Raw genomic sequence first — 26415 nt, forward strand, 5'->3', positions numbered from 1 at the left:
GCTGTTGTGAGACATGACTTGCTGGTTCTGGTAGATCGGACCGTGGATGAACTTGAAAGTTCTGGGGGCAACGGTTTGCTCTATGGCGGGGGTCGCCGCATGTCCAGCATCTTCCCATCGGCCGGATGGGTTGTTGTCTCGCTTGCCGGCCCGCCTGTTGGTCTAGGGTGAGCTGTAACACCTGTTTCTGCAACTCTGCCACCATCTGCTTCAGTTCTTCCGTGTCGCTGTTCGGAGTCCCGATACCAGATATGGACCTGCAAGCCGCGGTATATGTCTGTGTCTCCACGACAGGTCCCCTTGAACATTCTATAGCTTCTTGTTTGACCTCAGCGAACGTAAAGGCCGGATTTATCCGGAGTAGATCTTGCAATGAGCGGTTAAGGTACGGGTCTCTCAATCCGGTCACGAACTGATCTCTCAACACCAGGTCACGGGCACCCGTACTAGCTATCTGTTCTTCTTTTCTACAGGCTTGTTCTAGCAGCACTTGAAGGGCATTGGCATATTGAGGAATGTCCTCCGACTCGAGCTGAGTACGCCGGAAGAACATATAGCGCAATGTTCCCTCATATGTGGTCGGCCCATAGGTGTTCTCCAGCACCCGCACCGAGTCATCCAACGTACGCTGGCCCCTAACCATCTCCAGCCTGACTGTCGTCCACGCTTCCCCCTCTAATGTTAGCATGGCCATTTCTGCTAAGGTCTTAGGATCAGTGTTATACATTTCCCCCACTATCTTAAGTTGTTCAGTCCATTCAGTTACAGGATAGTTCCGTCCTTTAAACTTTCTCACCTGATTGACAATAGACGTCGGGGGAGCTGTCTGGTTATAAGTTACTACCGGGGGAGGATTTTGTTGGTCACACATCCTGCCGACTACGCCACATGAAGCGACCGGTGGTAGGGCCGCGGGTGTGTGTGTATGCTCTATTCCAACAAAATCCCCATACTCAGATTTTACCGGTAGTAACATTTCTTTACTATGAAACATATTTATAACACAGTCAACCGAACTATCTGCGCACATGTGTATGGTGGAGCCCCCGGATCTTCACTCCTTCCGGGTACGCAGCAAGGAAAAATAAAGAAAAGAGAAAAAAACAAAGAAATGGCGGCAACTTTCCCTAACTTTCCCTACAATCACATACCTGTCTATCCCAGAAGAAGATGCCGCTCCCACGTCGCAGGCCTGGAGTCTCACGATGATGGGTCTCGGTGCAGCGCTGAAGGGATGCAGCTCCTCGGTTTTCTCCTTTGATCTTCTCCCGCTGGTAACGGATTCTAGTCAGTCTCTTAGTCCCGGGGCACACCGAGCAGAAAAAGGGATGTCACGGTTGTACGGATGGCTCCCTTGCGTCGGTAACGGCCCCTGCACTTGCACTCAGGGTGCGATGCTCTGCAGTCAAGTTGTCACAGCCCCTGGATATGCACTCCGGGCGTGATGCTCTGCAGTCCGGTTAGATCCTCGGTGAAAACAAAGTCCTGCAGACCGGGGATGGCAGAAACCACTTCCACAGGGTGATTCTTCCAAGAATCCGGTTGCAAAAGAACCCTCTATTCAGGGAGACCACACGTAGCTCTGTCCTGGCTGAGCTCCGGGTCTGTACTCTCTTGCCGCTCTTTTTCTTCCTGGTTCAAACACACGAGCTGTAGGGGATTTCCCACCTCTGTGTCTGTGATTGCACAGTCTGACACTGCCCCCTTGTGGGAAAGTGCTGAAGCAATGTTCAAATCCATTTCTACATTGATGATGCAGTCTGAATGGTTGATCCCATTACATAATAATAACAAAAATGGGAATTACAATTTGAAGGCTAAATAACATTTCAATGGAAAAAAAAAAACAAAAATTTTATTTTTCACAGCCTACTCTTCTAAATTCAGTCATGTAGTTTATGAGTTAAAAAATCACTGCATTCGGGAGAAATTGCATAACAAACAATGGGGTCCATTTCTTTCTATTACCCCTCAAGGAAATTATAATATTGGAGCTTAATCAATATTTAAGTGAGAAAAAAAAATAATTTTGTGCATACTACTGACTGGCAGTAACATATGGAGTGTCGTTCTGAGAAAGTTCTCCAAAAGAAGTTCCATAGGAATCAATGGATGTCGTGGGACATTAGTCTTTGGATTTCATAGAAACAGCGAGGATTTTTTTATTTAATACATTGGTGAATGAGGGCATGTGGGGGAGTTGTTATTCAAAAATTTTGCATTGTGTGTGTTTTTAACTATATTCTTAAAGTTTTAGTAGTTGGCGTATCTGAAAGACGCCTCTCTATTACTAACCCCTGGACTTGACGTCAACTGTCAATTTACAGCTGACAATAATCCTACAAGTATTACCATGATTGCCACCGCACCAGGGCAATCAAGAAGAATCGGACAAAATGCCAGAATTTACGCATCTAATGGACATGCCACTTCTGGGGAGGAGGTGGGCTGCTACTTTCAGGGTGGGAAGGAACAAATAACCATGGGCTTTCACTAATAATTTCTGCCTCCACCTATCTGCTTTACCTTGGCTGGATATAAAAAAATAGGACAGAGCCCACGCCATTTTTTAAATTATTTAAGTCATTTTAAAAACTGGCAAAACTTCATTTTTGATAACCTGCCAAGGTAAAGCTAAGGGTTGCAGCCCGCAGATGCTGGTTTACATGCACTGGTTATCAAAAATAGAAAAGACACCAATTCTTTTTTTTATTTATTCTCTCTCCTTATTGCTCCATTTTGCTTCCTTTTGTAGCCCCTTAACCTTTACTACAACCATTTTACAGCCATTTTACACCACAGATGTTTGGGTCTCCATTGAGTTATATGTAGGGTTGAGCTAACCCAAACTGTTAAGATCAGCATCAGGGTGCTTGGGTATGTTAAGTGCTTGGCCCAGTGAGAGCCTCTTGCAGTCTCAGAATGGCTGTCACTGGAAGGTAAAAAAAAACATTGTTGGATGTTGTTTGTATAAAGAAAAAAAAAACGCCTTCAGATCCATGGAACTGCTCTAATTATGGTAGGCTGTATGTGGATGGAGAACCGAACTGCCTAATCATTGACTTCCTTTATACTTGTTAGTAAAGTTGCGCTTGTTAGTTAGGGTCCCCATTGACGTATGAGTTTCGGAGTCCGGGAACAAGTTATTATTATTATTATTTATTATTATTATTTATTATTATAGCGCCATCAATTCCATGGCGCTTTACATGTGAAAGGGGTATACATAATAGGGACAAGTACAATAATCATAAACAATACAAGACACAGACAGGTACAGGAGGAGAGAGGTCCCTGCCCGCGAGGGCTCACAGTCTACAGGGGATAGGTGAAGATACAGTAGGTGAGGGTAGAGGTAATTATGCGGCGCTGTATCAGACTGAGGGTTACGGCAGGTTGTAGGCTTAAGTTCAGGTCACGAATGGGTTCCAAAATGAACTATTAACTGAAGTCCTGCCAAACCTGGGGAATACAAACATCCATGGGTCCACTCATTTCTACCTATATGGGGTTCAGGATCTGAGGTCATGTTTGGGTCAAGTCCAAATCCTGATCTGAACTTTTAAAGTCCGGCTGAATCTGGTGAACCCAAAATTTCACAGGTCTGCTCATCCCTACTTAACAATCTGTTTTGTCCATTTATTCCAATTATTATTATCCCTTGAGAAAATTACAAACATCATTTTACCAGAAAAAAAATTGAAAACATTTTGAAATTGAAAAACTTCTCTAAAGCACCTATGTGTTCAAAGGTTTCAACACACCATTAGATGAATTACAAATGCAAGAATATATGAAAGAATTGCCTTTTTTATTTCAGGTTTCAGTTACACTGCGGTAAAGGGTACTATTTCAATTTTTTACCATTGATAGCAGAAAAGCTAGAATCAGTCCTGATAATAGATTTTGAAGATATACAGTATAGATATTTCCAATTTGGGACACACCATATTGACATAGAGAGTTTCTGTAAACAACAGATTCTTCTGTTCTAAAAGACTCAAGGAAGCAATATACCCCATGGTACCAGACTTAATTTCACGACCACATTTCCAATCTAGTGGCTGCAGAAGAAATGCAGAGTTCTCCTGAGCTTCAACTAATAATAACTGATCCTTATGGCTTGTATCAAACATAAATTTCAAGTATTGAAGGGATCCTTTATATGAAAAGCCATTTCTTTTACAGTTTATAGTCAAAAACTTGTGTGACGTGGTCCTTCTCCCATATCACACAATCAACAGGGCAAGAGATCAGTGACAATCCAAAGACCATTTATTCCAAGCAAATCAAATGGTCCATAACATAATGCACCATAGAGAGGGTAAAAAAATAGTCCAGAAACACGAATATAGTCCAGTAAGCGATAAATGTCCAGGTCTCTCTGAGGAGCTGCACCTACAGCCCAGAGGATCAATCTTCTCTTTTCAAGTTCTCAAACAGACTGACTCTCTTCTCCTACTCAGCCAGACTCAATCCCTAATCCCTCAGGTAAGCAGAGAGTTTGGGTGGATTCCAGGCTCCCCTCCCCCACATCTAGGGACAAAAGTGCTTCAAGAAGTTATAACCCTGCAGACAGGATAAACAATACATCGAATAGGCAGACCACCACGCCCAAAACATGAAACCAAACAAAATGGTACATGACCCACAATATCCCACCATCACATCTTGTTTCTGAATTTCTTATGATTTCTAATAATAATTGACACTTACCTGGGTATAACCATAAATATTTAAGTGTTGTATTATCTGCAATGATGTCTTCGATGACTGATCACCAATTACGCCCACCAGTTTGCCATTACTGAGACAAGAATAGTTGGGGACTAAATCTCCAGGACCGGATATAATCTGTAACACGTTCTCTACGGCTTTATTTTCATTGTTACAGGAATCGGTCACATGGTATCCAAGGGTCACATTGGGCAAAATATATGGATTCTTGTTAATCTCATCTATGGCGAACATAAAGGCCAGAACATATTTATAGAAGGACGGTACCGGACTGTAATTAGATAAAAAGAAAATATAACAATATTAAACTAAATCAAATATTTTTTAAACTATTTCAATAAGAAAACTATGTAGTTCATATTATTTAATTTGAAAATATATACTGCATATAGTATATCACACAAGTGAGTACACCCCTCACATTTTTGTAAAAAAAAAATTATTTTTTTTCCTGGGATAACACTGAAGATCTGATTCTGTGATCCAATGTATAATGTCAATGTGCAGGTTGCATAACATGGTAAATCTGGTGTCCTCTAAATAACTCAACACAGCCATCAATGTCAAAACCGCTGGCAACAAAAGTGAGTACATACCTTAGTGAAAAAGGCTAAATTGTGCCCAAAGTGTGAATATTTTGTGTGGCCACCATTATTTTCCAGCACTGCAAAAACTCTCTTGGGTATGGAGTTTCTCTAAAGCTTCATTGAAGCTGGTGGATGTTAGAGACCTTCCGTTTGAGGAGGCCCCACAGGTGTTCAATTGAGTTTTGATCTGGAGACAGTTGGCAAGTCCAATACCGTTATCACAGTTTCTGTAGCAAAGCAGAGGTATGCTTGGGGGTCATTATCATGTTGAAAAAATATTAGAGAGGTGCATTCACTTTTGTGATATATATATAGTGAGACACGGAATATAGCTCAGCTTGGATCTTTGCTTTGGTCCAAGCGAGTGGCTATGGATTCACAGATGACAGCGGCAGACTGGCAGGTTCCAAACTCTCCCAGTGTTACACATGCAAAAACAGGAAAATAAACGTCTAAGGCCGTCTGGCCACTAACTAACAGCAGAATGCTAACTACAAAATAAACCTATGTAACAAACAAAACAGTATTCTCTTACTGTGTCAGTTCCTCACCACAGCAAGCGGAGGTATTGAGTCCCAGCAGCCATGAGCCTGTACTGCTCTCCTCAGCAGTCTCCTTGTACTGAATGCCTCCTGATTATTTCAGCTGATCCAGTGAGGAATCAAAACCCTGGATTGAATGTGGAGAAGGGAGCAACCAGTCCCACTGCCATTCCAACTGATTGCTCCAGGAAAAACCGAGCCCAAAATTACACTGAAATAAACAGGCTTCAGTGACTAACTTATTGCTGAGCCAGATTTAACTTTCCCAGCTTTCCCAGCCCATTTGCATGGGCCGACTGCTCCACAATCAATACATGGAGACATATGAAATGAACCGAGGGGAAACATACCTGTTCTCTAGTACTTCTCCCCTCGGCATCTCACATTACCCCCCCCCCTCTGTTCGAGACTGTGGGGTCGGACACAATGACTCACCAAGCAGTGCGTTCTAGACAACGTGTCTGCATTCCCATGCGCCGTGCCTGCTCTGTGCTCCACTGAAAATTTTAAGTTTTGTAACGCCAAGAACCAGCGTGTCACTCGCGCATTGCCCTCTTTTGCCTGGGATATCCATGTCAGGGGTGAATGGTCTGTCACTAGCCTAAATCGGCGTCCTAGTAAAGAATAGCGCAGGGTTTCCAGAGCCCACTTCACAGCCAAGGCTTCTCGCTCAACCACACTATAATTTTGTTCTGCCTCAGTAAGTTTTTTGCTTAGATAGCCCATTGGGTGTTCCTCGCCGTTCACTTCTTGTGAAAACACCGCACCGAGGCCAACACCAAAGGCATCTGTTTGAACAATAAACTCCCGGTTAAAGTTTGGGGTAACCAACACTGGTTGGTCACATAAAGCCTTTTTCAACCATTGAAAGGCGTCCTCTGCTTCTGCGTTCCACTTTATTGAGACAGAGGTCGACCCCTTGGTAAGATCCGTGAGTGGGGCTGCGATGGTAGCAACATTTTTGATGAACCGCCGGTAATAACCAACAATCCCCAAAAAGGCTCTGACCTGTCTTTTGGTGACCGGTTGTGGCCAATTCTGAATGGCGTCCACTTTGTTTGCCTGAGGTTTTATAACTCCCCTACAAATGATGTATCCCAGATAGCAAGCCTCTTCCAACCCCAATGTACACTTCTTGGGATTGGCAGTCAACCTGGCAGCCCTTAGAGAGTCCAAGACAGCTTGCACCTTTGGCAAATGAGTTTCCCAGTTATCACTAAAGATAATGATATCGTCCAAATATGCGGATGCATACTGGACATGGGGCTTTAGGACAATATCCATTAGTCGTTGGAAGGTGGCTGGGGCTCCATGCAAACCAAATGGCATATCCCGGTACTGGAATAGTCCCTGTGGCGTAACAAAGGCAGTTTTCTCTTTGGCAGAGTCAGTGAGGGGAATCTGCCAATAACCTTTTGTTAAGTCAATAGTGGATATGTATCTAGCTGAACCTAGTCTTTCTATAAGTTCATCAACTCTTGGCATGTGGTAGGCATCGAATTTCGATACCTCATTTAACTTGTGAAAATCGTTACAAAACCGGATAGTCCCATCGGGCTTGGGCACCAGCACGATAGGACTAGCCCACTCAGTCCGGGACACCTCAATAACCCTGAACGCCAGCATTTTCTTTACTTCCTGGGCAATGACTTGTCTCCGAGCCTCAGGAATTCGATACGGTTTTAACCATACTCGTGTCTGAGGGTCGATGACAATGTCATGTTTAATTAGGTGAGTACGGCCAGGTAATTCTGAAAAAATATCTGCATTTCTCTGTACGAACTCCTTGGTTTCTTGTATTTGGGTCTTGGACAGCGTATCTGCAATACCCACCTCTGGTGGTACTATCTGGGGGTCACTTACCTCAGATGTTGGTGCCACTCGAGGCCCACTATCAAGGGTAGTTTCCACTACCAGACTCTCACTGTCCCGCCAGGACTTAAGCAAGTTTACGTGGTAGATTTGTTGGGGTTTTCTCTTGTCTGGTTGGTGTACCTTATAATTCCCTTCACCTATTCTTTCCAGCACCTCGTATGGCCCCTGCCATTTTGCAAGAAACTTATTTTCTACAGTAGGTACCAAGACTAACACCCGATACCCGGGTTGAAAAAATTGTGTTTTAGCCGCTCGGTTGTACACCCTGCTTTGGGCGTGTTGTGCGTGCTCCAAACATTCTTTGACTATTGGCATAACTGCCGCAATTCTGTCCTGCATGAGTGTTATATGTTCAACTACACTGCGGTAAGGAGTCACCTCTTGCTCCCAAGTCTCCTTGGCACTATCCAACATTCCTCTGGGACACCGCCCATAGACCAATTCAAAAGGTGAAAAGCCCATGGAAGATTGGGGTACCTCTCGTATGGCAAACAAAAGATATGGCAGGAGAGTATACCAATCCCTCCCATCCTTATCCACCACCCTTTTCAACATCCCCTTTAGGGTTTTATTAAAGCGCTCGACCAGACCGTCAATCTGAGGGTGATACACTGAGGTACGCAGGTGGCAGATTTCTAGTAATTTACATAGTTCTTTGAGTATACGAGACATAAAAGGGGTCCCCTGATCCGTAAGTATCTCTTTCGGAATGCCTGTGCGAGAAAACAAGATAAAAAGCTCCTTTGAAATTGCTTTTGCATTGGCATTCTGTAAGGGTACAGCCTCCGGATAACGGGTGACATAATCCAGTACCACCAAAATGTATTGATGACCCCTGGCAGATTTAACTAATGGACTAACTATATCTATTGCTATCCTCTCAAAGGGCACCTCTATTATTGGCAAGGGTACCAGGGGGCTTCTAAAATGTGTCATAGGCGCAGTCAACTGGCATGTAGGACAGGACTGACAGTACTGAGTTACATCTCCCACCAGACCCGGCCAAAAGAAACGTTGCAGAATACGGTCTTTTGTCTTTTCTCCAGCCAGGTGGCCCCCCAAGGGATGTTTATGTGCCAGGTCTAAAACCACCTGACGAAAGGATTTGGGTACCACTAGCTGTTCCACCACCACTCCTCGCATCTTGTCAATGTGGTACAGCATGCCCTGTTGCACTACCACATGTGGAAACTCATTTTGAGCCCCTGGGTACACTGATTTTCCCTCAGAGACCTTCACATTTTCCCATGCCCTTGTTAAAGTAGGATCTTGGTGTTGAGCGGTCACGAAATTATCACGGGCCACCGCAAGACCTGGCATCTCTATAACATCCTCTAGCGTGTCCGCCTTGCCTGCAAACACAGCCAGAGGAGAGTCTACAGATTCTGGAGCTACCCCTGTGGTGGGTCCCCCATTATCTTGCTCCAGTGGCTCAGGGGCTAACCCCAGGGTATCGTTCACCAATTTTTCCTCAACCGGGTTGTTCACGCCATTTTTAATGTTCCACAAGTCCCAGAATAAGGGAAAGTCCCTCCCCAGGATTACACCATGCAACATAGATTTTACAATCACCGCCTGATGTCTTTTGGCCCCCAAGGGCGTGGCAAGAGTTACCCAGGCTATGGGGTAGTTTTTAGTATGGCCATGTATGCAACTAATGCCCACAGTTGAACCTGTTATTACTCCAGGGTCCACCAAGCTAGCATGTACCAAGGTTACTTGACTGCCAGAGTCTAAGATGGCATTCACACTATAGCCATTGACCTCAATGCAACACACATGTTGTTCATTTCCTGTGAGGATCTCCGCAGCACAGACTGACTGTACGTATAATGACAGACGCCTTGTAGTGTTACAGTCCATAGGCTCTGTAGTTAATGGGCAGTTAGCAGCTATGTGGCTGAGCCCACGACATCGCCAACACTGTATAGGCTCTTGCCTCCCAGTTGGGGACCTCAGTCTGGGCCTGCTGACTTGCTGAGAAATCACACCGCTAACATACTCCTTTGTGGACCTGCTACCTCTAATTGCAACATTCTCTTCTTTTGGAAAAAGAGTAGTTTTAGCAGGACTTTCAGGCAATTTCCTAGAACCCAAGCAAGGTGAAAGCGTCCCCTGGATAAGGCTTTCAGAAGCGCTGTAACGCTCAACCATATTCACCAACTGGTCAGCACTAGTTGGGTCATCCTGTCCGACCCACTTCTGGATCTTAGCCGGTAAGGATTGCAGGTACTTGTCTAGGACAACATGTTTCACCATCTGTGCAGGTGTCAGAGTTTCTGGTTGCAGCCATTTTTTCACCCGATGGATGAGGTCATGCATTTGTGAACGAGCTGGCTGATGTGCCACAAAAGTACATAGATGTACCCTCTGTGCCCGTACATATGTGTTTACTCCCAGCCTTGCCAGGATTTTGCCTTTTAGTTTACTATAGTCCATAGCATCAGCTCCACTTATATCATTATATGCCTTTTGCGGATCTCCGATCAAGAATGGAGCGACCACTTCAGCCCATTTGTCCACCGGTAGGCGCTCACGTTCTGCAATACGTTCAAACACTGCCAGACATGCTTCCACATCATCATCAGCAGTCATTTTAAGTAAAGTCTTTCGTACAGCTTTCTGCGCACTGGCAGGGCTTTGTGCACGGTCCTCCGCGTTTCGCGGCTGCCGAACCAAGGCCTCCTTTATTGCATTTAACTGCTCTTGTTGCATTTGGTGCTGCTGCTCCAGCACCTTCTGGAGGTAAGTATTGGTCTGTTGTTGCCGGGCATTGGTCTGTTGTTGCTGGACATTGGCCTGTTGTAGCTGGGCATTGGTCTGTTGTAGCTGGGCATTGGTCTGTTGTTGGTTAATGTTGGCCTGCACCAACTGTTTTAGCAGCTCCTCCATATTGCTGGTCTCTTGGCTCTTCAGCAGCACAGGAGCTTTCAGCCAGGACATTAACAAGAGACAATGCCCATAGAACGGTTTATCTGCAGTCACAGTCCAATAGCCACTAATGCCTGCATTTGAGACACCATTTGTGAGACAGGGAATATAGCTCAGCTTGAAACTTTGCTTTGGTCCAAGCGAGTGGCTATGGATTCACAGATGACAGCGGCAGACTGGCAGGTTCCAAACTCTCTCAGTGTTACACATGCAAAAACAGGAAAATAAACGTCTAAGGCCGTCTGGCCACTAACTAACAACAGAATGCTAACTACAAAATAAACCTATGTAACAAACAAAACAGTATTCTCTTACTGTGTCAGGTCCTCACCACAGCAAGCGGAGGTATTGAGTCCCAGCAGCCATGAGCTTGTACCTCTCCTCAGCAGCCTCTCTGTTCTGAAATGCCTCCTGATTATTTCAGCTGATCCAGTGAGGAATCAAAACCCTGGATTGAATGTGGAGAAGGGAGCAACCAGTCCCACTGCCATTCCAACTGATTGCTCCAGGAAAAACCGAGCCCAAAATTACACTGAAATATACAGGCTTCAGTGACTAACTTATTGCTGAGCCAGATATAACTTTCCCAGCTTTTCCCAGTCCATTTGCATGGGCCGACCGCTCCACAATCAATACATGGAGACATATGAAATGAAACGAGGGGAAACATACCTGTTCTCTAGTACTTCTCCCCTCGGCATCTCACAATATATATATATATATATATATATATATATATATATATATATATATATATACAGTTAGGTCCAGAAATATTTGGACAGTGACACAATTTTGGCGAGTTGGGCTCTGCATGCCACCACATTAGATTTGAAATGAAATCTCTACATCAGAATTCAAGTGCAGATTGTAACGTTTAATTTGAAGGTTTGAACAAAAATATCTGATAGAAATTGTAGGAATTGTACACATTTCTTTACAAACACTCCCCATTTTAGGAGGTCAAAAGTAATTGGACAAATAAACCAAACCCAAACAAAATATTTTTATTTTCAATATTTTGTTGCGAATCCTTTGGAGGCAATCACTGCCTTAAGTCTGGAACCCATGGACATCACCAAACGCTGGGTTTCCTCCTTCTTAATGCTTTGCCAGGCCTTTACAGCCGCAGCCTTCAGGTCTTGCTTGTTTGTGGGTCTTTCCGTCTTAAGTCTGGATTTGAGCAAGTGAAATGCATGCTCAATTGGGTTAAGATCTGGTGATTGACTTGGCCATTGCAGAATGTTCCACTTTTTTGCACTCATGAACTCCTGGGTAGCTTTGGCTGTATGCTTGGGGTCATTGTCCATCTGTACTATTAAGTGCCGTCCGATCAACTTTGCGGCATTTGGCTGAATCTGGGCTGAAAGTATATCCCGGTACACTTCAGAATTCATCCGGCTACTCTTGTCTGCTGTTATGTCATCAATAAACACAAGTGACCCAGTGCCATTGAAAGCCATGCATGCCCATGCCATCACGTTGCCTCCACCATGTTTTACAGAGGATGTGGTGTGCCTTGGATCATGTGCCGTTCCCTTTCTTCTCCAAACTTTTTTCTTCCCATCATTCTGGTACAGGTTGATCTTTGTCTCATCTGTCCATAGAATACTTTTCCAGAACTGAGCTGGCTTCATGAGGTATTTTTCAGCAAATTTAACTCTGGCCTGTCTATTTTTGGAATTGATGAATGGTTTGCATCTAGATGTGAACCCTTTGTATTTACTTTCATGGAGTCTTCTCTTTACTGTTGACTTAGAGACAGATACACCTACTTCACTGAGAGTGTTCTGGACTTCAGTTGATGTTGTGAACGGGTTCTTCTTCACCAAAGAAAGTATGCGGCGATCATCCACCACTGTTGTCATCCGTGGACGCCCAGGCCTTTTTGAGTTCCCAAGCTCACCAGTCAATTCCTTTTTTCTCAGAATGTACCCGACTGTTAATTTTGCTACTCCAAGCATGTCTGCTATCTCTCTGATGGATTTTTTCTTTTTTTTCAGCCTCAGGATGTTCTGCTTCACCTCAATTGAGAGTTCCTTAGACCGCATGTTGTCTGGTCACAGCAACAGCTTCCAAATGCAAAACCACACACCTGTAATCAACCCCAGACCTTTTAACTACTTCATTGATTACAGGTTAACGAGGGAGACGCCTTCAGAGTTAATTGCAGCCCTTAGAGTCCCTTGTCCAACTACTTTTGGTCCCTTGAAAAAGAGGCGGCTATGCATTACAGAGCTATGATTCCTAAACCCTTTCTCCGATTTGGATGTGAAAACTCTCATATTGCAGCTGGGAGTGTGCACTTTCAGCCCATATTATATATATAATTGTATTTCTGAACATGTTTTTGTAAACAGCTAAAATAACAAAACTTGTGTCACTGTCCAAATATTTCTGGCCCTGACTGTATATATATTGCTGTTTTCCAATACACTATATGGTAAAACTTATGATTTCTTTTAAAAGTACAACTTGTTCTGCAAAAAACAAGCCCTCTTATGGCAAGATTGACTGACAAGTAATATAGTTACAGCCCTCGGAAGAAGGGGAGAATAAAAACCTAGAAAAATGGAAAATCAGGTAAGGGGTTAAGAGTGCCACCAAAGAGCTAAAATTTTAACAGTGCCGTCATAGAGCCTGTTTCCAGAGTTCACCCAAAGACCCAAACATGGAAGAGTGCTGCCACAGAACCATTTTTCAGAGCTCCCCTACAGACTCAAAGTTTAAAGACTGCTCCTACATAGCCTAAATTCAGAGTTTCCTCATTGAGCAAAAATAGTTTAAGAGTTTCCCCAGAAAGCCAAAATTTTAGCACAAACACTGCCACCTGTAAGGGCGGCGTCAGGACCTGTTCAGACTACTGATTCTGACACTCAACAGAATAACTTCTCTGATGTCTATGATCAACACAGACAGACTCTGGCATTGACCAGCAGAATGGTAGGACAAGCTAGCAAGAGTTAGTCTGCTTCTTAGTCTTCTTTGATCACATTGTTGTGGAAGAGCCACTTTTATCTGCTCCCCTCTTATATATGCTGCCCTCTTATAGAGCCTTCCTTCTATGCCAGATATAGTTTATCTTAGTTAATCTGGTGAGATGTTGTCATCCAGACCACCTGCTGATTGTAGTACTCATTGCTGAGTGCGGTTGTGAAGTCAACCCTTGTTGCCATTTGTTACTATCTTCCCACTCTTGCTTTTCTCCTGAGGATCTCATTGCCTATTCCTGTATATGTATATTGTCCCAGTTTTGCTTTTCCATTGTCTATCTTTATCTGTGTGTCTTCCCACTTCTGCCCCTTGCTTCCATGGTGGCAGGAGGGAATCAGATTAGGTCTAGTCAGGAGCATTGCCAGGCACAGGACTCAGGCATCTCCACTAGAGATGAGCGAACCGGTCGCGGTTCGGCTCGAGCTTGGTTCGTCGAACGGAGGTTTAGTTCGAGTTCGGTTCGGGGAACCACTCGAACCCATAGGAAACAATGGGAGGCAATCACAAACACATAAAAACACCTAGAAAACACCCACAAAGGTGTCCAAAAGGTGGCAAACAACACACAACACAAACACATGGGAAAGTGACAAGAACAAATTCTCATGCGAAAAAAAAACAGCGTTACGAGGAAAAAGAGGACGACACACACATATAGCCATGGCACGTCCTTCTAAAATCATGTAAAACACCGCAAGGTGACTCAAACTGGAGTCTCCCTTGTTTCCAAAAATTGGGCCACACACACCCACCCCTTCAGTGGCAGCAGTTGTGCCCCAGTTGTACACTTCACAGGTAGATTTGCATCAAGCACATTCAAAAATACGCCATACTTAACTGTCCCCAGGATAACACCGGGGTAGGTAGCAAAGTCTTTGCTGAACCATGACTTGTTCATCTTGGCTCCTTTTAAAAACACAGCAAGGATTACTCCAAGCAGAGTCTCCATTTTTTCCAAAAATTGGGCCACACAGACAACCCCTTCAGTGGCAGCACTTGTGCCCCAGTTGTACACTTCACAGGTAGGTTTGCATCAAGCACATTCCAAATCCAAAAGCATTTACTCTCCCCAGGATGACACAGGGGTAGTAAATTCCTTGTGGATCCTTGACTTGTTCATTTTGATGAACGTTAGTCTGTCCACATTGTCACTGGACAGACGCGTGCGCTTATCTGTCAGCACACACCCAGCAGCACTGAAGACACGTTCAGAGACAACGCTGGCAGCTGGACACGACAAGATCTCCAAGGCGTAAGTGGAGAGCTCTGGCCATTTTTCAAGATTTGAAGCCGAAAATGAGCAAAGCTCCATTTGCAAAGTCATGGCATCGATGTTCATTTGCAGATACTCCTGTATCATCCTCTCCAGCCGTTGACTATATGTCAGACTTGTTGTCTCTGGTGGCCTTGCAAAGGATGGTCTAAAAAATTATGAAAAGATTCAATAAAATTGCTGTTATCAGCACCAGATACGGTGCTGCTGGTACGGGTAGACTGTTGAAGATGACAAGACCGTCCCATGTTTGTGAAGTTACAACTGGGAGATTCACTCCCTGCACCTGCACGGTTGTTTGGTGGAAAAGCCGAGCTAAGATCGAGTAACAGCTTTTGCTGATACTCCTGCATACGTGCGTCCCTTTCTATGGCTGGAATTATGTCACAAAATTTGGACTTGTCCCGGGGATCTAATAGTGTGGCAAGCCAGTACTAATCATCATTTCTAATTTTGACAATACGAGGGTCATATTGGAGGTAGTGTAGCAAGAAGGCGCTCATGTGTCTTGCGCAGCCATGCGGACCAAGTCCACGGTGTGTTTGTGGCATAGAGGTGCTAACCGTTCTTTCTTCCTCTGACATCTCCCCCCAACCTCTTTCAACAGAAATTTGACCAAGGTCTCCCTCATCTGCTGAGTCTTCCATGTCCATGGACAGTTCGTCCTCCATATCTTCATGTCCTCCTGCACCTTCCTCAACATCTCGCCTGCTACCATGCGCCCTTGTTGATCCCTGTCCCCCATGGTCCCATGCCTGCCACCTTGGTGATGATGAACGTCTGGACCTTAGTAATGTTGTTGTCCCTTGCGCATATGAATCCTCCTGTAGTTCCTCCCCTTCCTGTTGTCCCACCCCCTGACTCCGAATAGTGTTTAGCGTGTGCTCCAGCATGTAAATGACTGGAATTGTCATGCTGATAATGGCATTGTCAGTGCTAAACATATTCGTCGCCATGTCGAAACTGTGCAGAAGGGTGCATAGGTCCTTGATCTGAGACCACTCCATCAGGGTGATCTGCCCCACCTCTGCATCTCGTTGGCCCAGGCTATACGTCATGACGTATTGCACCAGGGCTCGGCTTTGCTGCCACAGTCGCTGTAACATGTGGAGAGTCGAATTCCAGCATGTCGGCATATCGCATTTCAGGCGATGAATCGGCAGGCCTAAAGACTTCTGGAGCGATGCAAGTCGCTCAGCTGCGGCGGTTGAACGGCGGAAGTGAGCAGACAGTTTTCGTGCCCGGTTCAGAAGGCCATCTAGGCCGGGATAGTGTGTTAGAAATTGCTGGACAACAAGGTTCAACACGTGAGCCATACAAGGCACGTGTGTCACCTTGCTCAGGCGAAGGGCCGCACCCAGGTTTGCAGCATTGTCGCTCACGGCCTTACCAGGCTGCAGGTTGAGTGGAGACAACCATTTACCAAACTCAGTCTCCAGAGCTGCCCCCAACTCAGCCGCTGTGTGACTCTTATTTCCAAGACATTTCAAGATAAAGACCGCCTGATGCCGTTGCGCTCTGCTGCCAGCATAGTAATGAGGGGTGCATGATTCCTTCTGCGCAGTTACAATGCTGGTGGCCTGACCAGGCAGGCTTGGGGTGGAGGTGGAGGATCCAGATGAGGTTGAGGAGGCAGAAGCAGTGGAGGAACTTGGACAGACAGAGGATTGACACACAAGTCGTGGGGACGGCAAGACTTGTGCAGCAGACCCTTCACCATCTATCACCATAGTTACCCAGTGCCCAGTCAGCGACATGTAACATCCCTGTCCATGCTTACTGGTCCAAGCATCGGTGGTGAAATGCACCCGTTCACACACAGAGTTTCTCAAGGAAGCGGTGATGTTGTGTGCGACATGCTGGTGTAGCGCAGGCACACCATTCTTAGAGAAGTAGTGGCGACTGGACATCTGGTACTGAGGCACAGCAACAGACATAAGGTCTCTAAAATCCTGTGTGTCCAATAGGCGGAAAGGCAGCATTTTGGTAGCCAAGATCTTACAGCGGGATAAAGTCAACCTCTTAGCTTTGTCATGGGTCACAGGAAATGGCCTTTTATTTGTCCACATCTGAGGGACAGAAATCTGGCTGCTGTGTGTAGACGGTGGTGAGTATGGTGTCCCTGGAAAAATGCAGGTTTGTGAGGAAAGTGCAGATGTAGACATGATGTTGCCTTCATCCAACGATGATGCTATCGATGTCTGAGAGAGCTGTACACGCTCACTTGTTTCCCCTTTCAAACCAACTGATGACCCACCAAGCAAACTGCCTGTTGCGGTTACAGTGGTGGAAGTTCTGCGTGGAAAACCAGGTGTGACAGCTGTCCCCACAGTCCTAGAAGATGAAGAGCGCGCGGATGCACTGGAAGGGGCAGGCAGTGGATGGTCCGCTCCGCAAGACCGCATTGCTGCACGGTGAGCTTCCCACTGGGACATATGATATTTATTCATGTGACGATTCATGGAAGAAGTTGTCAAACTGCTGACGTTTTTGCCTCTACTAACAAATTCCCGAAAAATTTTACAGATCACATGATTTGGGCGATCCTTTGCAAGGTCAAAAAAGGACCAGGCTAGGCAAGGCATAGAGGTCATGTGACCTGCTGAGCCACCCTGACTAGTGCTTAGAGGCAGAGTGGTGGCTGAGGATGCAGTTGTAGACGTGCTACCAGTACTCCTCCGCTGTCCAGGAAGGTGCAAGATTACTTCGTCGTCAGTTGCATCCTCCTCCACGACCTCTGTTGACCTCCTCGAGTGCTTGACTGTGGGTTGACAGTAGGTGGGATCTAGAACTTCCTCATCAAGCCTTGTGTTTGCACTCCCCTCACCCTCAGACCAAGCCTCTTTCTGCCCTGAATGAATATTTAAGTTGTCATCTCAATCTGGTATCTGCGTCTCATCGTCATCAGTATGTTCCTCATTGTCTATAACAACAGGTGTTACAGTTTTTGAATAAGGGTCAACATTATGCTCAGAAACGTGCTCATGACAGCCTGAATCTGAGTCACAAAGGTTCTTGGCATCACTGCAGACCATTTCCTGGTCTGTACTCACTGTAGCTGGGGAGCAGACCTCTGATTCCCAGGCTATAGTTTGACTGAACAGCTCTGCAGACTCAGCCATCTCTGCTCCACCATACTGTGCAGGGCGGATGGAGACTTGAAAGCTGGGAGAAAGCAAGTGGGTTTGGGATGACAACTCAGAGGACTGGGTTTTTTTGGATGCGGTAGTTGAGGTGGAGGAGAGGTCACTTGTTGGACCACTTGAGATCCATTCAAGCATGTTCTTTTTTTGGGCATCATCTACCTTTGTTCCAGTTGTTCATGTCCGTAAAAAAGGGAGCACATCGGATTGTCCACGGTAAGTAGTAGACATCTTACTTTTGCTGGAAGATGGCCTATCTTCAGCAGATGTTAATGGAGCTTTGCCACCTTCCCCACGGACACAAACTTTTTTTCCTTTTCCAACACGCTTGTTCCCCTTTCCACCAGCATCTGTCATTTTGCCACTCATTTTGATTGCGACAAGATTGTCCACTTAAAATGTGGTAGTAAAAATTGAGAGGTGGTGTAGATTGCAGAGGTGGTCTAGCTTTATTGACAGCAGAAGAAACAACACAGACTATCCCTGACAATGCAACTATGGCCCTACAACTGGCAGCACAGTTTGCAATTATAATAGCTTAGTAAAAATGAGCTTGAGGGTGCAATGCAGAGGTTCTGGAAATAGCTTGACACCAGTGGGACACTACTGAAGTCCAACAGCCACTTTTAGGATGCCACTAAGTTTCCTCAGTGTTTGCTATTATAATGGCTTAGTAAAAATGAGCTTGAGGGTGCAATGCAGAGGTGCTGGAAATAGCTTGGCACCAGTGGGACAATAATGAAGTCTAACAGGCATTTTTATGATGCCACTAAGTTTCCTCAGTGTTTGCTATTATAATGGCTTAGTAAAAATGAGCTTGAGGGTACAATGCAGAGGTGCTGGAAATTGCTTGGCACCAGTGGGACACTAATGAAGTACAACAGCCACTTTTAGGATGCCACTAAGTTTCCTCAGTGTTTGCTATTATAATGGCTAAGAAAAAATGAGCTTGAGGGTGCAATGCAGAGGTGCTGGAAATTGCTTGGCACCAGTGGGACACTAATGAAGTCCAACAGCCACTTTTAGGGTGCCACTAAGTTTCCTCAGTGTTTGCTATTATAATGGCTTAGTAAAAATGAGCTTGAGGGTGCAATGCAGAGGTGCTGGAAATAGCTTTGCACCATTGGGACACTAATGAAGTCCAACAGCCACTTTTTGGATGCCACTAAGTTTCCTCAGTGTTTGCTATTATAATGGCTTAGTAAAAATGAGCTTGAGGGTGCAATGCAGATGACTCGCCCACCCCAGGGCTATGGGACACCCGGTGCCGGGCCGGACTAGTCCGGGGGTCGTCAGTGGTGGCGGGGCCCGACTCCGTGGCCCTGGTGGGTGTCAGTTAAATATGGCTGGCGACTTGGGGTTTATGTTCGTGACGCCACCTGTGGTATGCGGCTATTAAGCCGCCGCTGCTGTGTAAGGACTCCGGGGTGATGATATGGCAGCAATGGTGGTACTGCTCCCCACAGGTGGAGCGGTGCCCCGGGGACACTGTTGGTGCTCGTGAGAGTTTATGGTGTTGTGTGGATAACACGGTGCAGGGCCGACAGGCAATGGAAGAAACAGGCACAAACAACAGTCTCTTTACCTTCTCCTCTTTTACTTCACAAACGTTTAGTCCTGGGAGACCGTTACAGGTGGTAGAGGGCTCCGGCCGGCCTGGAAGTAACTGAGATGTCGTTTTGGCCAGATGAGTATGAGGCCTACTCCTGTTCTTTTCCTTACTGTGATAGGACCCTGCTCTCTGGATTTAGCAATGGCCCTCTTGTTGCTGGGACCGGTGGTACGTCCCTTTCCCTCTGTGGTAGGCTGCACAGGCCCTCTCTGGTGCTTCTCTGCTGGAGTCCACACGGGCCCTGATGATGCAGCTGTACCTTCGGGCTGTTTATGGGCCAGGTGCTTGCAGCTCTCCTGCCCTTCGTATTCGGCTACCAGGGAGTATTTTAGGCCCTGGTGGCCACAGACTCCGATGTCCGAGTCTCTTCTGTGCCTCTCTGCTCCTCCTGCTTCCCTGGGCCAAGCTGCTCCAGATCTAGGCCCCAGTTCCACAGGACAGCACACTCTGCATCTGCACTCTTTGCTTTCTCCTACAGACTGACTACTAACTCCTCCCTTAGGCCAGACTTAAGGAATGCTCCCTGGAACTCCAGGTTCAGAGCTCCCCCTGCTGGCCTGAGGGAGAACTGCGTTGGATGTTAAACTTACTGGCCAATAGACCTCCCAATTACCTCCAGGCTCAGCATTAACCCTTTGGAGGGGCAATGCTGTTGGGGCGACCAGGTCCTGGGGCGCCACACAGATGTGCTGGAAATTGCTTGGCACCAGTGGGACACTAATGAAGTCCAACAGCCACATTTTGGATGCCACTATGTTTCCTCAGTGTTTGCTATTATAATGGCTTAGTAAAATCAGCTTGAGGGTGCAATGCAGAGGTGCTGGAAATTGCTTGACACCAGTGGGACACTAATGAAGTCCAACAGCCACTTTTTGGATGCCACTAAGATTCCTCAGTGTTTGCTATTATAATGGATTAGTAAAAATGAGCTTGAGGGTGCAATGCAGAGGTGCTGGAGATAGCTTGGCACCAGTGGGACACTAATGAAGTCCAACAGCCACTTTTTGGATGCCACTAAGATTCCTCAGTGTTTGCTATTATAATGGATTAGTAAAAATGAGCTTGAGGGTGCAATGCAGAGGTGCTGGAGATAGCTTGGAACCAGTGGGACACTAATGGAGTCCAACAGCCACTTTTTGGATGCCACTAACTGGCAGTACTCTTTTCAATTAATATGGCTTTGCAAAAATGTGCAGGAGGGGAGAATGCAGAGGTGGTGGGACATGCTTGGCACAAGTGCCACAATAATAGAGGACAGCAGCCACTCTTGTTCTATTATTTCAATTTTATGCATGGTTCTTATTGTTTGTTTTGGGAAAGTTAAACAATCATTTATCAACCCAACTGACTAGAGTCCATTTCCTGTTGCCTGGTTTTGCTGCATACTGGGGAGCCCACCAAGTACAAGACTTAAAATGAAGCATAAGTCGCAATGGGAATTTCACTGTGCTACAATGCGGCCTAGCGGGGCTGTGCAACCACCGCCTGCCCCATCAAGTGCATCTGCGTGCTCTTCATCCTCTGTGACTGTGGGGACAGCAGTCACACATGCTTTTTCACACTGAACGTCCACCCCTTTACACGAAACAGGGAGTGTGATTGGCAGGTCATCACTTGTTTTGGAAGTGGAAACAGATGGTATTGTTGAGCTGTCAGACATCGAGAGAACCACGATTGGATGAAGGCAACATTATATCTGCGTCTGCACCTTCAACACAGATTGTCTGGACTACCTGCAGTTAATAATTGCATTCCAGAAATGGAAAGGAGTGTAGAATGCACATGTGTTGTACCTTGCTTGGCAGCAAAGGAACACTAACTTAGAATTCCAGACACTTTTAGGATGGCAGTAAAAGTGTCAGCTCTTTGGGCAAAAGTGGGCAGGTGGGTACAATGGCCGTGTTCTGTGGGTACCAGGACAGTAAAGGAAACCTCACTTTATATCCCTCCTAATGATGAAATGCAGCAAGGAAATCCCTGAGTTTGCTATAAAATGGGCGTAGCAAAATGTGCAGGAGGGTGTAATGCAGAGGTGGTGGGACTTGCTTGGCACCAGTGGCACAATAATGGAGTACAGCCACTCTTTGGATGCCACTAACTGGCAGCACTCTTTTAAATTAAAAATGAGCAGGAGGGTGTAATGCAGAGGTGCTGGAAATGGCTTGTCACCAGCGGGACACAAATGAAGTACAACAGCCACTTTTTGGATGCCACTAACTGGCAGCACTCTTTTAAATTAAAATGGCTTTGCAAAAAAAATGTGCAGGAGGGGAGAATGCAGAGGTGGTGGGACTTGCTTGGCACAAGTGGCACAATAATGGAGGACAGCAGCCACTCTTTGGATGGCACTAACTGGCAGCACTCTGCAATTAAAATGGCCTTGCAAAAAAGGGCAGGAGGGTACAGTGGCCGGGTTGTGGGTCAGTGTAAAGGAAAGGAAGCCTCACTTTCTATCCCTCCTAATGGTGAAATGCAGCAAGGATTTCCCTGAGCTTAGCTACACAGACGCTGTTATCTGAAGCTGTAAAAAGCGTTTCCACGGACCTGACTGTCACCTATGGCTCTGAGCCAGCTGTAATTAGCCCTTAAAAGGGCTGAAATAAACTTCTGACCCTAATCTGTAGAACGCTGTGTATAGAGCTTACACAGCAGGATCGGCGACAGGAGCTGCGTGAGCAGTGACTGACACCCAAACGCAGAAGGCAGATAATGGCGTGCTGGAGGAAAATGTCAGTTTTTATAATGCAAGGACATGTGACATGGACAGCCTATGACACATGCCCTTGCTTCTCTGGCAAAAAGTCCACTTAGCTGTGTGTGTGTCTGGGATTGGCTGACATGCTGGCCCACCCCACTACGCGCACGCTTAGGGAAGGAAAAAAAAAATGGCTATCGCCATTATCCCAGCAGCAGTGATCTGAACGCGCCGCCCCCGCACACTATACGCTGAAATTTGATAATAGTGTGAGGTACAGAGTGACTCACACTATTACAGTGGAAAGCCAGCTAGTAATTAGCTTGGCTTTTTGCTGATAGAACCGTTCTCGAACGTAACTCGAGCTAACGAAATTTTAGCAAAAAGCTCGAGTTCTAGTTCAATCTAATCTAGAACACCCCCCAAAATCACTCGAACCGCGAACTGGAGAACCACGAACCACGAACCGCGCTCAACTCTAGTGAAGAGGCTATCTTAAACATTTAGATATGAATTGAAATTCATGAGGTTTAATTCTTCAAAATAATAGCCCTTGACCTGTAAGTCCTTAAATCACAAAATAATCCTAATATTAGCTTTATGAATCTTGCCATCTCATTTTCTGTACCTTTGGCTGTTTTTTTTTTTTCACTCAGTCCTTGAAAGGAAAACTAACAAAATTTTCTCAAATATTAAAACAAATTAAAACACATCTTGCTCTCATCAAATTTCATTTGATGCTATCTTGCTTTGTAATACAATTAAAACTAAAAATCTGTGAAGAAAAGTTTACTTTCTATTTGAGAAGATTAGCTACATCCCCCTCTTCTTCCTGACTATCATTGGTCTGGCTGTAAGAGAACTGTGTGCAGCTGAAGCCTCCCCTCTGTGCCCTGTCTACATTAAAATATTGTTTAAATGGCTTTCCAGGCATAAGTATTAATGTATCTTCTGGATAGGTAATCAATAACAAATTGGGTTGGGGGGGTTTCAACACCTTGCACCACTATTGATAACTTGTTTTGCTCTCTGGCTGAGGCAACATAATATTGTTTTAAATAAAGCTGCTGAAATCAGCTCCTTTTTAAGTGTTGTAACCGCTACTGGCTGATGTTGGCTACAAGGGCAGACCCTATTTAAAAGAATCTGTTACATCTCCACCAGACTCGACGTCTGATTCGATCACCAGACGTCGCCGCATCACCACTGTGGGCGGTGCTGGGTACGGGGGAGCAGTCAGTGGCTCTGCTGGGCGCAGGCTCCGCTCATCTATTAAGCTGGGTTTCACTAGAACCTGCAGTACCACTAGTTGACTGTGGTGGTATGTTTCTTCCGGCTTGAGTAGCTACCTTTCAGCTGGGATCAATAAGAAGGCACCACACCCCTCTTATGCTTTCTCCCTTCTGCTGGCAGGTGCCAGATATAGTCATGTAACCCCCTGCTAGGCTCTGGTTCCTTGTTGTTTGCTTGTATTCCCGTATATTGAAATTAGCTTGATTACCTGACTACTCTTCTACCTTCTGTTGCTGTTATTCGCAGCTAGCTCCAGTTTTGACCCTTAGCTTGTTATCTGACTACTCGTCTGCCTGCCGTTTCTGTACTTTGCTGCTAGTTCCGGTTTTGACACTTAGCTTGATATCTGACCACTCTCCCGCTTGACAAATTTTGTCCCTGTTCTACCTGTTTAAGCAACATTAGCTCTTGTTAGTTTAAGTATTTAAGCAGCTGTACATATTGGACATAGTGAATGCAGTTTTACTGTAGAAAGTCATGGCAAAACAGATGGGCTTGCAGGAACTTGTAGATTTATGGAAGTCACAGTTACATAGGTTGAAAAAAACGCCTAGGTCCACCTTCCTCCACCAGTTATACATTTTGTCACTACATTAGTTATAACAGACAATGTTGTGTGTACTGAGGAAATCATCACGCCCTTTTTTAAACGCTGTTATAGTGTCTGCCATTACTGCTTCTTGTGGTAGGGCGTTCCACAGACTGACTGCTCCAATTGTAAGGAAACCTTTCTTATTTAGCTGCCAGAATCTCCTTTCTTCCACTCGCAATGAGTGCCCCTTGGTCCTTAGTATTGTCTTTGGAATAAGTCAAGAGCCAGTACTTTGTAAGAACCACACATGTATTTATACATAGAAATTAGATCCCTTCTGAGACGTCGATTCTCTAAGACCCAGACAAGCTGTACGATAGAAAGCAATGCCAGTAAGCATCTGTTCTAACAACTAGGATCGGAGATAGGATTGATCCTGGCCATGTTGATGCTGTGGTCAATGCTCACTGCAGAGTCCATATGGTTAGGTGTTGGGAACTTGCTCTGTCTGTCACCCCACCAGAGCCCTGCAGTGATCTCACTTGGTGCTAATGGGCTACCATGAAAGCTGACGGCTAAGCAAACAGTGCCAGGTCTGCTATGGATGGGAAACCTTTCAACCACAAAGTAAGGCTTAATAACTTGCCCTTTCAGTATATCATTGATGGGCATACTATAGACAAATTGCAGTATATTATAAAGGAAACTAAAATATTTTAGGATCAAGTCCCTTTATGGGACCAAAAATAGTTTTGAGCGAGTAGTTAACGAGTTAGCGAGTACTGTCCGCTACTTGCATATTCGTTAGGAGTAGCGGGCGCAATGTAAGTCAATGGGAAATACTCTCTAAGTAACGAGTAACCCGAAAGCCGTACTATTGGCTACTCTCACGAAAAGTTCGGCTTTCGGGTTACTCAAGCATTTCCCATTGACTTACATTGCGCCTGCTACTCATAACGAATATGCAAATAGCGGACAGCATAACGAGTACAAATAGTTAACTACTCACTTAACGCTAACCAAAAAGAAACAAAAATGAACATGCCCTGTACTTACAGTTTACAGACTTTATCAACTAGCTTTTTCTGGTGACGGTCATAAAAATAATGTACAGTGAATATTCCTCCAAAGATCAGATCTCCATCCTGGAAATAATTTGTATTTAAAAGAGCATTGTCTTTTCTAATAAAGCAATTAGGTCCTGAGCTTAGTTTTTGGCATTGTCCGTGTAATATAACACTGGCAATAAAGAATACTACAATAAGCAACTTCCCCGACATCTCTGCAGGTCGGCGGCTCCTCCATGTAATATTCCTCGGTATCTAATCATTACAGATACATCTGTCCTGCAGCTTTCTGAATATTGTATACAGGAGCAGGTTACTTAACGAGCCGTCTTATATAGTGTAGATTGTGAGGGAATATTATTAGTATAAATTAATATAAAATCATCTGCTCTATACAGTCATATGGGAATCACGCAGAATACAGAATTATACTGAGGACTTAAAAATATTTCCATAATAGAATATATTATATTCAGCTACAATATTCTCCTTTGATCAGTGTCTGCCAAATAAATTACAAAATGCAATAAGAGCTTTATATTCTGTTTTCTTAGGGTTAGGTCCCAATATTTTTTTACTCTTTTGTTAATCTAAAATTTTAAAGTTGAGAAGTAGAGTCTTTATATCAATATTAAATCAGTATAATTTATAGTGATAAAACTACTTGTATCCATTACACACAATTTTGAATATATATATATATATATATACTAGAAGGTGGCCCGATTCTATGCATCGGGTATTCTAGAATTTACGTATTGTGTAGTTAATGTATGATTTTTGTTATATATATATATATATATATATATATATATATATATATATAGAGAGAGAGAGAGAGAGAGATGTTGTTGTCTGTAGTTACCAAGTGTTTGTGTAGGGGCTGTACAGGTTCTGGGTGTTGTCTGGGTGTGGCGGGGGGTGAGAGCGGTGTTGTTTGTGTGTTGCGTGTGTTGCGTTATTTGTGGAGCTCTGTGTGTCTGTAGCGTTGTGTGTGTGTGTTGCGCGGTTTGTGTGGGTGTAGGGTGTGTGTGTGTTTTGGGGGGAGGTATGTTTTGTGCAATGTGTGTGTTGTGCGGTATGTGCGGATATTTGTGTGTGCCGCGGAGTTTGTGTGTTGGGTGTTGTGTGTGT

At 45.0% G+C, this 26415-nt stretch overlaps 1 protein-coding gene across 1 annotated transcript in view; it reads right to left on the bottom strand.

Moving 5' to 3' along the window:
• LOC142245910 (vomeronasal type-2 receptor 26-like) overlaps positions 1-25494 on the bottom strand; it is a 71879-nt gene extending 46385 nt beyond the window's left edge. Inside the window, exons 1-2 of the mRNA XM_075319233.1 lie at positions 25271-25494; positions 4717-5008 (exon numbers count right to left, since the gene is read on the bottom strand). Of these exons, the coding sequence (XP_075175348.1) occupies positions 4717-5008; positions 25271-25494 (516 nt within the window). The remainder of the gene's footprint in view (positions 1-4716; positions 5009-25270) is intronic.
• Between the last annotated feature and the right edge of the window lie 921 nt (positions 25495-26415).

This window comes from Anomaloglossus baeobatrachus, chromosome 1, assembly GCF_048569485.1.
Source record: "Anomaloglossus baeobatrachus isolate aAnoBae1 chromosome 1, aAnoBae1.hap1, whole genome shotgun sequence".
In the NCBI taxonomy this organism is placed as follows: Eukaryota; Metazoa; Chordata; class Amphibia; order Anura; family Aromobatidae; genus Anomaloglossus; species Anomaloglossus baeobatrachus.